Here is a 13692-nt window from a genome sequence, read left to right as displayed (position 1 = left end):
GCTACGGGCTGGACGTGAGGAGCCGGGATAGCGCAGTCGGTATAGCGACTGGCTACCGGCTGGACGTGAGGAGCCGGGATAGCGCAGTCAGTACAGCGACTTGCTACGGGCTGGACGTGAGGAGCCGGGATAGCGCAGTCGGTATAGCGACTTGCTACGGGCTGGACGTGAGGAGCCGGGATAGCGCAGTCAGTATAGCGACTGACTACGGGCTGGACGACCGAAGGTTCGGAGTTCGAGTCCCGTTAGGGTTAAGCATTTTCATTTCCCCAACCGTCCAGACCGGCTCTGGTGTCCACCAAATTTCCAATCCAATGGGCACCGGGGGCTCTTTCTCCGGGGATGAAGCGGCCGGGGCGTGAAGCTGACCACTCATCTCCAGTTATTGCCGAATTCAAGAAAATGTGGATTATACATTCGCTTCCCTATACTCCTTAACGGCGAACTGCTTAATTATTTAAACATAAGGACAAATTTAACTTTACCTTTTAATAAAACGTTATATTTTCAAGTATTATAGCAAAAGAATAAAAGAAATCTAAGAAGAAGACACAAAGTGGAGGAATCACCGTTTTGGCCCTAAATTCAGTATGCAGAACCGTAAAGCGATGAAAATTTTTCAGTCCCAAATTGGATTCAGCATATCAGAATAACTTTTGAAAGTTCTTTGTTTTCTTATCCACGCGACTGTTTACTAACGTAATTACATTAGCTGTCCACCTGCTGGTAGGTTGCACAGCGTGGGGTTACATGGTAAAATGATCATGACAGTGAAGTACGTATCATTCTGGAATGAGGCAGTCTTGATATTTTTGAAAGTATTGCTTGGAGATGTTGAGACAAGAATGGATCCCAAGCGAGGAGAAGTGACTTTCCGGGCGATTTTCGAAACGAGTTGGCAAATCCCAAATATATACTATATCAAGAGATTCACCTCAAATTGTCAGTCAGGACAGAGTAAATAAATTGATTATACAAATGTAGTTTCATATATAACAGCACAATTAATTAAATTAGTAATTAAAAAATCAAATGAACGTAAAGAATTTTTTCAGCGTAACTGCCATCAGACTTGCTCTGGTGAAATTTTCCAGCGGCGCTCTTCATGACGAGAGGACTGGTCTGTCCTTTGCCAGACTCACAGTCAGCAGTAATAAGTCTGTTGTCAGTATGTACAGTTTCTATTTTACATGCTATACAATATACAATATATACAGAGTGTCCCAGGAGGAATGTGCCAAACTTCGGGATGGTGTTCCTTATGTTATAGTATGCCGATATAACCCAAAACACCTATGTCCAAAGTTGAACGGTTACGGAGATAATGGCCCGAGAAATGTGTGGTCTTCTGGCGAGTCCACGCACTGTACCTGTCAGCTGGCATGTGTTATCTACGTTTGTCCTTGAGTGTGGTGATGGCAGCTCACGTTAGCCCCATACACTCGCATACGAGAACGCGTACTCAGCAATGTTACGTCAGCGCTTGCCGTTCATGTGTCATGTATAGTGCTTGGAACTCTTAACGACAACTTTGACATTGGTGTGCGAGTATTTTGTAGTTCAATTTAATGGCTTCATGTCACTAACAAGTTAGTTTGATGTTTCGTACATTATTAACATTACAGAAACCACATATTCCTGCCAGTTTTAATATGTATTTTCTAATCAACAAGTGTGTAACACCGGTCAAAATTCACACTTTTCTGGCCATTAGCTCCGTAACCGTTCAACTTTGGACATAGGTGTTTTGGGTTATATCGGCATACTTTAACGTAAGGAACACCCTCCCGAAGTTTGGCACATTCCTCCTGGGACATTCTGTATAAGGCCTCTGTCAGTCCACGCTCAGTACAGCAGATCACGCCCTACCATTAGTAGCTCATGCTACAACAGCAGTATAGTCACTTGGACGGTCTTATGCTTGACCGCTGCCAAGCTTAAGCCTCAGATACGCGAGCCAGGGTGGTGTATTGTGGAACATTTTTGGCCATGCTGTACGAGGATCCAGATTTCTTGAGGAATGTGTGGTTCTTCGACGAAAGTCACATTCACTTGGACGGCTACAACAATCGCCAGACAACACGCTTCCTTGGTTTTGAGCGGCAAGATGTTATCGTCCAGAAACCGCTACACAGTACACGTGTGACGTTATGGTGTGCCGTCTCAGCACACGGTATATTAGGCCCCTATTTCATTGAGGATGAGGAAGGCAGTGCTCTTACCGTCACCCAAGAACGCTACAGGGACATGGTGATAGGACCATTTCTTCAGGATTTGAGAAGGTTCTGTCGTGCAAGGAGCCTTCACATGAATAGACAGTGGTATCAACAGGACGGGGCAACCAGCCATACCGCTCGAGAATCTAGCCATGCTGCAGGAAAACTTTCCAGGACAAATCATTTCACGTGGTACTGACTTCCCATACCCGTCCCATTCCCCCCGATGCCTACTTGTGGGGATGTTAAAGGAGAGTGTGTTCAACTGTGAAGATCCGCCAAGAACTGTTCCCCCGATCTTACACCACTTGATGCATACTTGTGGGGAATGTTAAAGGAGACTGTGTTCAACTGTGAAGATCCGCCAAGAACTGTATCCCCGATCTTACACCACCTGATGCCTACTTGAGGGGAATGTTAAAGGAGAGTGTGTTCAACTGTGAAGATCCGCCAAGAACTGTGCCTGCATTACGCGAGAAAATCGTCTCCTTTTGCAGGAGTCTGCAGCAACCTTTGTTCCCGGATATGACTGAGAATCTGCGTGAACGATATGAGCATTGTCTACAGTGAAGCGGTGCACACTTCGAAAACTTGCATTACACACGCCGTGGTAAATCAACACGCTAACAGTGTATATGTTAGTTTCTTTCAGGAGAAATAAACTCACAGATGACAACAAGGTAATACTGTTCGTCTTTTCATTTCAGTACTGGATCTTTTGGGGCATATTGTACATCTCACAATTCGTGACACTATTCTCCTGATATGCATATTCCTGCCTTCCACCGCATCTGCTCCTGAGACTCGCTTCATGTCTTCAGAACTTAATTTTGTACAAATTTTAATTTCTTCTACGCGCGTTATATGTCACACCAATTTAAATTTACTGAGCCATAACAGAATTAATTTCAGTTCATGTCTGTCCAATTAGATCTGCTTTTTATGAAACTTCAATCGAAATTTATCAATGCTCCTAAAAAAAGGTCCATTGTATAAAAACATATGGCCACACATTACATAAAATGCAGAGTGGTCCAAAATTCTATTAACCTAATATATTCCCTCTTATTGTCACGTAACTAGGTAACGCGATAAGAAATTAATGGGTTCAGGATTAGGCGAAGCTGTTTATTGGATAAGTTGTTTAAACTTGCAATTGCAATCTCTCTGAAATAGCGTCTCTCTGACGACGCAACCTGACTGGTCTGTCGTCTTCTGGTTCCTAGCTGAGCTGGCTTCTTCTGCTCTCAGATCCGTTCGCCTCTGTTGTGGTCTGTCCTCAATTCTGAGCTCTCTTGGTCTGCTATAACCGACAGTCAGACGGCCTAGCAGACACCTCGTTAAGGTCCCGTGTCACGTGTTTTATGCACCGGTAGCTAACTGCATTCTTTACCGCGGAAACTGCACTAGTCCTGGCTTTCAGTTTCGTTGTAACGTCTGTCTGCCGCGTGAATCTCTTTCATTGTCACCCCGACAACTCTACGGAACCGTGGATACCGGGCCGTTGCCTAAAAATGGCCGCGCGCTCTGGCTCAGCTATTCTGGCTTTTAGGCGGCATACCACAGCATAAACGGGAATGTTCAGATTTAAATCTGCAGTCGATTTATATCAGAGTATCCCATTATTGTGGGTTGTGCATTGAATATAGTGCATGAATCTCATTTCGAAATTTATTATAAATTCAGTAAGTAATAAATAAATTTCTAATGTGTTTTAGTGCTCATTTTACGAAGCCATTCCGATACGGTGAACTGGTGCAGCATCTGTTGAAAATTCAACTGGAAGTCAAATCATTTGTTATATTGTAACTCGTATTAACTTCCTTGTTTTCCTCGTATTCCATTACGATCCTGTACGTTATCGATTGATGTTCTGAGGCCAAAATTGAATGCAGTTGTTTCAAAAATATCACACACAAGTAGCAACTCGGAAACCTTTTCCTTTATATAGCATACTACACTTCACACATCAGCATCGAAATATTATAAATATTCACTCAATACACACAATAAACTGGAACAAAACACAGACAAGCTAAGTCTATGAAGCGCCATTCTGTGCTGTGGCTACCCGAAATTTTGTAATGAATCTGACGTCTACAAATCTTTGAATGATATTTAACAAACGTATAAAAATAATGACAATTTCTTACTCTTTAGAGCGTGGTATTTGTAGTTGATTACATTCGAAGCAATGGGTTTCTGTAATAACAAATTTGAATGTGATAACATATAAAACTGTAAGGAACGCACCTGGAATACATTCATACTCGAAACTGTAATACACTTTTCCATTCTGCCTTGCCCCCTGAAGGACAGGCTACCTCACGGCTCCGTAAAAATAATAAGATCAAAGTAGCGGGTCCGTCATTGTTTCCTCCACGGGCACCAGCTGTTTCGTCAAGGGTTGATTGTTGTAAGGGTTCTTTGAATAATGCAGTTATTCTTCGCCCGCCCCCTCATGACGTAGGGGTGGAGCAACCACTCCTCGCTGGGCGGCAAGCCACACTAGAAAGTCCCATATTTCAAATAAGTTAATGTTATCAATTACGTTAGTTAACGAGCATAGTAACACAAAAGCAAAATATATTTTTTTTTGCTCAGTTCTGATATGCTCACTCCAAAGCCAGAAACAACGTATTTACGTCATGCCACAACTTCGTGCATTGGGTTTTGAGTCAAAACAACCTGTTCTCTCGTTTCTGTGTTTTTCCTAGTGCTCCTGCAACTTTTGTCAACCATAATGTAAGAATACGAAGTTTCATTCATGACTAAAACTTCAAAAGTCTCTTAAATAACGTAATTATTTCAGATTGCAGATTAAGTGGTATATACAGTCCATGGTGTGTCCAGGATCCGTTAGGACTCTTTTTTTTTTTTTTATTTTTCCCTGCAATGCCATCTGTTGGCGCGTTGTGGCGTTAAGATTCTTGAAGTTTCAGCTGTGGCTGTCTATAATTTCAAAGTGCAAGCATCGCTGCATCATGTGTTCTGACCTTGAATATAACAGTACTGTTCTGACGCTCGTCGGAAAATGGCGGTTGAACAGAGAGCCAACATCAAATTTTTTCTGAAATTAGGCAAAACAACCGGAGAAGCGTACGAAATGATGGAAGTGTGTACGGTAGTGATTGTTTGAGTCGCTTGAACATTCTTCGATGGTATGCTGTATTTCGTGACGGCAGAGAGGGTATTGAAGACGTTCCACGTACATCAAAGCCGAGAACAAGTCGCACTGAAGAAAATGTGAAAAAAGTGACCGAAATCCTTGCATCAGACAGATGTGTTTCTGCAAAACTCATCGAGGAGCTTTTGGGAATACCAAAAACTACTGTGCATCAAATTTTGACCGAGTATTTGGGAAAACGGAAGGTCTGTACGCGGTTTGTACCGCACGCGCTGTCAGGCGATGAAAAACCCAAGAGTGGAACACTGCAAAGACGTGTTACGCTCCGCCCAAAGTGATAGAAAATTTACAAAATCGATTGTTACTGGTGACGAGACATGGTGTTTTCAATATGAGCCTCTCACAAAGCGGCAGAGTGCGGCGTGGTTGAGCCCAAAGAAGCCGAAACCAAAGAAAGTGCGCATGCAAAAGAGCCGAGTAAAGACACTGCTAATCGTTTTCTTCGATTCCAAAGGAATAATTCACAAGGAATTTCTTCCAGAAGGTCAAACGGTGAATTCTGATTATTATTATCTCAGAGTCCTCAATCGTCCGTAGGCGAAAATTCTTCGAATTCGACCTGAATATCGAGAGCATGGTTCCTGGTCGCTCCTCCACGACAATGCCCCACCCAACAAATCGAAGAAACCGAACATTGAACTCAGATGCGTAGTGTGTACATGAACCATAGCATTCATTGTGCAGAATAGCTAATTCAATAGTAGTTTGTCTATTTCGCAATGCTTTTAGCTTAATTCCGCGGTGGTTTCAATTACGCCGTAACATACTGTCACCTCTCCGGGGATCCGTGACTAATAATAACGGGTTGTGGATTGCATGATTGGATATATTGACGCTTTCTTTTACAATCATTCTAATTACAGTCCGTTACAGCAGTTCACAAGCAATCTACTGCCGCAGACTGGTTACATTCTCGATCTCTTGTCTCAATTCTATTAGCACTTCTGAACTGAACTAATGAACTGACCTGACTCCTCGTTCTCACGTGTCCTCCCTATATAACTTTGAGAAGAGCCGAATAGAGATCACCGCCTCCAACAGTTCCTCTAGTATTATGTGCTTATTTATTGCCTCGGGAACTTGTTTAGCGAGCCATTGTCTAGCAATGGACGTCTCCGCAGTGCTTCTCTGACTGCACACTTCCGGCGTTCAGGAGTCATGTCACAATAGACAGTTATAAGAAACTGCCAGTTTCAAGACCACTGCTTCAGAAGATTTACACTAATTAATGGGTTCATCACAGAACACACAAAATGCACATTGTTTCGTGTCGGTTGCACTTCCTGCACTCAATCCGAAACCAGTGGCCTTCCTTCGGTATGTTGTAAGCTCTCTTTTGTACCTTCGAGAGCCTGTACAGTGTCCATGGCGGCTTTATGCTTCTTCCTGAATATGCTTTTTCTGCCGGTGGCATAACGCAATTCTGCATAATGTGCAAATATAAGTAAGTTTTGAGGTCTCCATGGTGGTAGATTTTATGATTGATGTCTTCTGGTTTGCAACACCAGGTAGCAAATTTCAGTACAGGTACCATGAGGCATCAGTACCGGATCCAACATGAATAGCTTCCCCTTGAATATCTACCAGTCAGAGAATGACAATGTTTTGGGGATGTCACTATGACGCCTTCTTTTCTCACACAATATCACGCATATTAATAGGCCTAAATATACAATTGAAACTTCTTTTAATTTAGTTCATTAATTTGTCTTTTGTCTTTCTTTTTACAATTGTTCACTTCCTGGTTATGCCCACATGGCTCTTCTTGTCCCTGGAGTACACTATCCCTCTTCTCATTTCGTTGAGAAAATACACGTGTATCTCCTGGTTCCTTACGCATGTTAACAGAGTTTTGATTAACAAATACTACACGCTTAGTTGCTCGTTGATATATAAGTTCATATTTTCATATTAATATAATATTACATATTAATTTATTAATAATATTACATGTTACGTGTCTATAGCTACAAGCTAGAGGTATTCATCCAGTTTCAGAATTGAGAATTATGCGTGTAAAAAGTTAACATTTGTTGCTGTATGATATTTTCCAGTGTATTGTGTATCAACGGAATATTCTGGATTATAGATTTGTGTTTATAGGACCAGGCTTCGCAGTAGGCTGGAGAGAGAGAGAGAGAGAGAGAGAGAAGGAGGGAATTGTCTGCAGTGTAGCTACAATTGTCGGTACGACTGCAACGAAACATCAATATTGGCCCAGCACGAATGGTTGCGAATAAAATTATTTAGTTAACTGTGCCACTGTGGCACCTTCTCCCATCAAACCACATCACACCACACCCCACCACATCACATCACACCACACCATACCACAACACATCACATCACATAGCGCCACACCACCTCACATCAGACCATACCACACTACACCACACCATATTACACTACACCACTCCGCGCCACACCACATCACACCACACCACATCACACCACATCACACCACACAATATTACACTACACCACTCCGCGCCACACCACATCACATCACACCACACCACGTAGTGCCACACCACATCACATCAGACCATACCACACTACACATCACACCACACCATATTACACCACACCACATAGCGCCACACCACATCACACCACACAATATTACACTACACCACTCCGCGCCATAACACATCACACCACACCACATAGTGCCACATCACATCACACCACACCACGTAGTACCACACCACATCACATCACACCATACCACACTACACATCACACCACACCATATTACACCACACCACACCATATTACACTACACCACATAGCGCCACACCACATCACATCACACCACACAATATTACACTACACCACTCCGCGCCATACATCACGTGACGTGCGTTAATAGGCTGAAGTGTCCAAACGTACAGATGTCTGAGATTTATATTACGGCGCTGTGAGCGTCCCGCACCAGAGAGCGTCGAATGGTAAGAAGGAAAGAATTTGTAGCAAGAAGTGACCCTGCTGGCCTAATCAATGTACTCTCCCGGAATTCGCCTCGAGCGATTGAAGAAAACAACGAAAAATCTCACGACAGCCGGTGTTCCGGCCGAGATTCGAACCGAGCTTCTCCCGAATACAAGTCTAGAGCGCTTCCGCCAAGCCAAGCCGATCGGCATACAGACCCAGATTGTGCGCATATCGCCATCATTACGGAATCCCACCTGGGGTCCATCACGTGCTGATACTGTACAGCATCCTCAAGTAGCCTCCTGCCGTCCCAGCAAATGCTGCTGCATATCCTGCACGCCTACAGACCCGAACGTTAGCTTCGTATTCTGAAGATTCAGAGTTCAAATTTCCGACTGAGTTTTTTCGTAATTTTCTTTAGTCTCTCCAGGCAAATTTCAAGATAATATCTGAAATTAGGCCGTGACAGCTTCCTGCCACGCTCACTATACAGCTGCGCCATATAATCTCATTTATTAAAATCATCGTTAAATAAATAAATAGTATCCCGGCCTTCAGGAGTCATATCATTTTGCTCCTTCCTCAAGGCCTCTCAATAGTTTGAGATGCTGTAATGTTGGCATTACTGATGGGAGCTATTTATGATTACGCCGTTAAGATGGGCTCAGGTGTCATGGCACGCATACCGGGATTCATAAGGCATTCGAAGTTGTCAAGGGTGATACATAGAACCAAAATACACACAGGCAGTAAGGTGATCTCATAAGCTCCCTTTTATTTTTCAAATTGGCTGGTGTCCACACAACACCATATCCAGTGGATACCAAGGGCTGTTTCCCCGAGGGTAGTGTCAGGGGCATGAAGCTGACCACTCCTCTGCCTAGTGCCGAGGATGAGAAAGTTGGAGCTACACTTGCAATCTCCCACACGTCTTCATGGCGTGGTGATTCACTATTTAAGCACACGGAAAATTTTACATTATTAAGGAAAGTGGGCTAATACATCGATCAAAGTGGCCGCGCAGTGAAAAGCATGAACTGTCTTCACTCGCTTGATCGCTGGGATCGTGGATTCGAATCCAACACAGGGCATGGATGTCTGTGTACGTTTATTCTTTGTTTGTATTCTGTGTGCAGGTAGCGGCCTTTCGACGTTCTAATCCCCCGTACAAGGAGTCCTGCCGACTCTGTATAGAAGTAAGAAACTGAATAAACGGCCAAGGTCCAGCAAAGGACTGTAGAGCCATAGACAGATACATAGATAGGCTAATACTATCTATCTATCTATATTCCTGTTGCTCCCACTTGGAGCATAGGGCATTTGTGAAACACTTCGTTTTACTTCAGTTTCTTAATCTTAGACAGTCGCTAGGATTCATTGGGCGAGTGATCAGCCCTTTTCAAAGACGCTAACTACACATACACAGAGCAAATGCAGCAAACATCCATGCCTTGAGTGTGATTCGAACCCAAGATTCCAGTGTTCGAGCGAGGGAAGACATTTCATGCCCTAGACCGCGCGGTCACTGCGACTTTCTACAGGCGTACCTCGGAAGTACTGCAGGCTCCGTGCGAGTCACACGAACTTCTTGGTTTCCCAGTGCATATAAAAGTTATATTTACTCTATACTGTAGTCTATTAAGTGTGCAATAGAATTGTGTATGTAAAACAATGTACGTACCTTGATTAAAAATACTTTATTGCTGAAAAATACTAACCATCATCTGAGCTTTCAGAGAGTCGTAATCTTTTTGCTGATGGAGGATCTTGGCTCGATGTTGATGACTGCTGAAATATCAGGGAGGTGTTTGCTCAAATTTAGGATGGCCGTGCCAATTCATATCATGAAATATATCTCTGTAGCATGCGATGTTGTTTGATAGCATTTTAGCCATAAGAGAACTTCTTTCAGAACTGGAGTCAGATCTCTCAAAACATGCCGCTGCTTTATAAACTAAGTTTATATATTATTGTAAACTGTTTGTTGTAATTTCAACAGTGTTCAGAGCATCTCCGCCTAGAGTAGATTCCATCTGAAGAAACATTTTCTTTGCTCATCCATAAGAAACAACTCTCATCCGTTAAAGTTTAATCATGAGTTTGCAGCAATTTAGTGACATCTTCAGGCTCCACTTCTAGTTCTAGTTCTGTTGCTGTTTCCACCACGTGTGCAGTTACTTCCTCCACTGAAGTCTTGAACCCCTCAAAGTCATCTGTGGGGGGTTGGAATCAACTTCTTCCAAACTCCAGTAAATGTTGATATTTTGACCTCTTCCCAAGAATCACGAATGTTCTTAATGGCATTTAGGATGGTGAATCCTTCCAGGAGATCTTAAACTTGCTTTCCCAGATTCATCAGAGGAAGTTATAGCCTTACGAAATGAATTTCTTAAATAATAAGGCTTGAAAGTCGAAATTACTCGCTGACTTTCAATTTGTAAAAAAGACGCAATGAAGCAAAGCGCAGCAAAACGAGATATGCCTGTACTCTGCGGAGTGAGTAGGTTTCTTTGTACATACTTACATGGGGGTAAGAATTATTAGACAACTGGGCAAACAACGAGGCTACTGAACTGCATAACTTTCCAAATATTCTTCTGTCATGCGTACATATCCTCCGAGAGCATTCTGTTCTTGTAAATTCTAAAGAATCTGGTGGTTAATGATCTCTCCCGAAAAATGGGCTGATTGAGCTTGTCGTGGGGAGGGACACAGTTCTTTATTTGGACGGAATTCGTGTAGAACAACACAACCCTTTCGAGACGTTACAACTCACCCCAAACTTTCTGCGGCGAAATGATAGTCATCAAAAGGGTTCTCGGAGCTTCCTGGACGTGTGCATAAAAAACTTAAGAAAGCTGCAGATTCCTTTAAAGGCGTTGTTTTTGCTACACCCGAAAGGTTGATGCTACTTAAAGTAGGATGCGGTTGCAGAGGGTCAATGCACTACTTAGCGTCAGTAGTGCAGGAAAACATGAATTAATTTAATTTTCACGTAATTAAAAAATGTGACTTGCGTATTCTTTCTTCTTTGTCGTATTGTTCGGCGCTGCAGTCTGATTCGAGCATGGGCCTCGGTGGGACTGCTCTTGTAAAGGACGAAGACTTAGTCCATCGTAAGGACGACATAGAAAGACGCAAGCACATGCTAATATGCCACCAATGAGATTATAAATCAACATCCCACTGCTTGAGTGGCCTCAGGCAGGGAGGCAGTTTTGCGGTCAGCTGGCTATGAACTGCTGAAGAAGCAGTCAGGCAGCTGTTCATTCAGTCAGTCAGTGGGACAAAATTATGGCATGAGAGTGAGAAATGTTTCTGTTTTGACAGAACCGATCATTCAAAGAGAGCTGTTATAAGGAAAATTAGAATATTTTATTCTATTGCTAGTGGGGTGGGACTAAGTCCCTTGTACTGCGGTCACTTCTGGCCTATTGTACCAGCCCCAGATGATAGGTGAGGGTGACTGTGGAGCAATTGGTTGTCGCAGTTCTTCTCTTTACGCAGGGTGTTGATGTAGGCCAGTGAAAGGTAAAGTTGGCCGCAGCTGCCTTCTGCGTAGAATAAAGGTGGACGCAGCTGCTCACTGGTGAATCGCCTGCTAGCGATTCTGTGAAGGTTGTTGGTGCTGTTGCCTCACCTTGGTAGTCGTTTCGGGCGCCACCCCAGTCGGGGAACATGAGAGTATCACCAGGGCCGTCAAGTGGGCCTTGACTTCAAGAAAGACGGTCAACAAAACCGCAGCAACTTCATAACACTCACACACGCTTTATTTATTGAGCTGTAACTACATTGTTGTTACACTTAAATACGTAACTATATATAATTCTTTGTCCCCCTTTGGTGAAAACGGAACGTGCATGAACACGTCTTCACCACTCGGAAACTAGGTAGCGTCTCTTCTGGACCAAGAATTATATAACTTATTATATATATATATAATATATATATAATATAATTATATATATAACTTCAAGCTGACGTCTCCCATCTTCGGGATGATCTAACAAGGAGGAATTCAGCATTTTAGATTAAATATTTTAACATTTAGCGTTTTAACTTAAAACAGTTTCGGATGAAAAGTGAGAACTTGATAGTGTACTCAACTATCTTAGTAAGTTTTGTGCTTTTACACGTCAGCATATTGTAGCAGCGTCTACACGACAAACATAATTGTGAACATCATAAACAACGACAGTGTTTCCATAGTTATAGCAAGTGCCTCTGATGATGGTTGTATCAAACCGAAACATGTAAGGCAGAAGTGATATTAGAAAAGTGACCTACAAATTGTTATACTCGACGGACTCTCTACTAACTCTGTGATTGATAGTGTAACGGACCAAAAATGAAACAATTCAAAATAGGAAATATAGTGTACGGAAGCAGAAGTAAAAAGGTAACCTTGTCCCTGCGCTTAAACTAATTAAGCGCTACCCCACGAAGACGTATGGTTGAGTTGATGTATACACCCACGTTTTCTTGACCTTGGCACTAGTTGGAGGTGAGTGGTCAGCTTCACGCCTCAGCCGCTTTACCCCGGTACCAATTTTATAGGAGGCTGGGTGGGCTGTGAAGAAGAGAGACATCTTGCACATGCCGGGAATCTCATCCCGGTCTTCCAGTCTGAGGCTATACGAACTTCTTGCTTACATTTTATTTTTTTGTGTTCTTTCTACTGCAGAGGTTACGTATCGTGGAATTAGAAATTGTGAGGAGTTGGAAGACAACTGCAGTCGACTGTATTTTAAGACACCATTATGCATCTGTTGATCCCACGTTCCTGCTGATCCCAAAATATTCGTTTGCACATTATCATGTCAGCATGCTTAGATGTATTTAGGCTTGCCAGTGTCAAATTAAGGATACATTTAAATCACAGGTGACATGTTGCACATTGTGACAAAATGCGTGAGGAATTTCCATCCTGTACCGCTTCCGCCGAGTCGAGTTCCGAGACATAACCAGAGGTCACATTGAGGTCAGAGCAAGGTAGCAAGGCGCTGAGCTGTGCGGAGATCCGCGGTACTACACGACTGCAGTGGCTCAGGTTAGAAAACCAACCTCATACCTTTTATCCTAGTCCTCAGTCCACACCCTGAACGCCATGCATTACATTACAAGATGCATTTAAATATTCAAAGTTATACTGTATGGAAAGTAGAAAATGCTGCGTTTTGGAACTTGTGGTGTCAAATATTCTCGGTTGTATTACTTATAACGTATAAAAAGGTAAAGCTATCTCTGTAACAGGCCGTAAAGGCCGTCGAGGCTCCCACATTTTCTAGACAATCGGCTCACAGATGGCTGTAAGGTTTGTCAGCCTTACGCGCCTACCGCCCTTTACACCCCAAG

General features: G+C 43.0%; 1 protein-coding gene across 1 annotated transcript; it reads left to right on the top strand.

Moving 5' to 3' along the window:
* Positions 1-1989: 1989 nt before the first annotated feature.
* LOC111872118 (histidine-rich glycoprotein-like) lies at positions 1990-8272 on the top strand. Its single transcript, XM_023865695.1, has 3 exons — positions 1990-2102; positions 2869-2896; positions 7757-8272. Exons 1-3 carry the CDS (start codon positions 1990-1992, stop codon positions 8270-8272), a joined length of 657 nt encoding a protein of 218 aa, XP_023721463.1.
* Positions 8273-13692: the final 5420 nt, after the last annotated feature.

Source organism: Cryptotermes secundus, unplaced genomic scaffold, assembly GCF_002891405.2.
Source record: "Cryptotermes secundus unplaced genomic scaffold, Csec_1.0 scaffold461, whole genome shotgun sequence".
NCBI classification, from domain to species: domain Eukaryota; kingdom Metazoa; phylum Arthropoda; class Insecta; order Blattodea; family Kalotermitidae; genus Cryptotermes; species Cryptotermes secundus.
The sequence above is the reverse complement of the archived record's forward strand: the minus strand, read 5'-3'. Positions and strand labels throughout refer to the sequence as shown.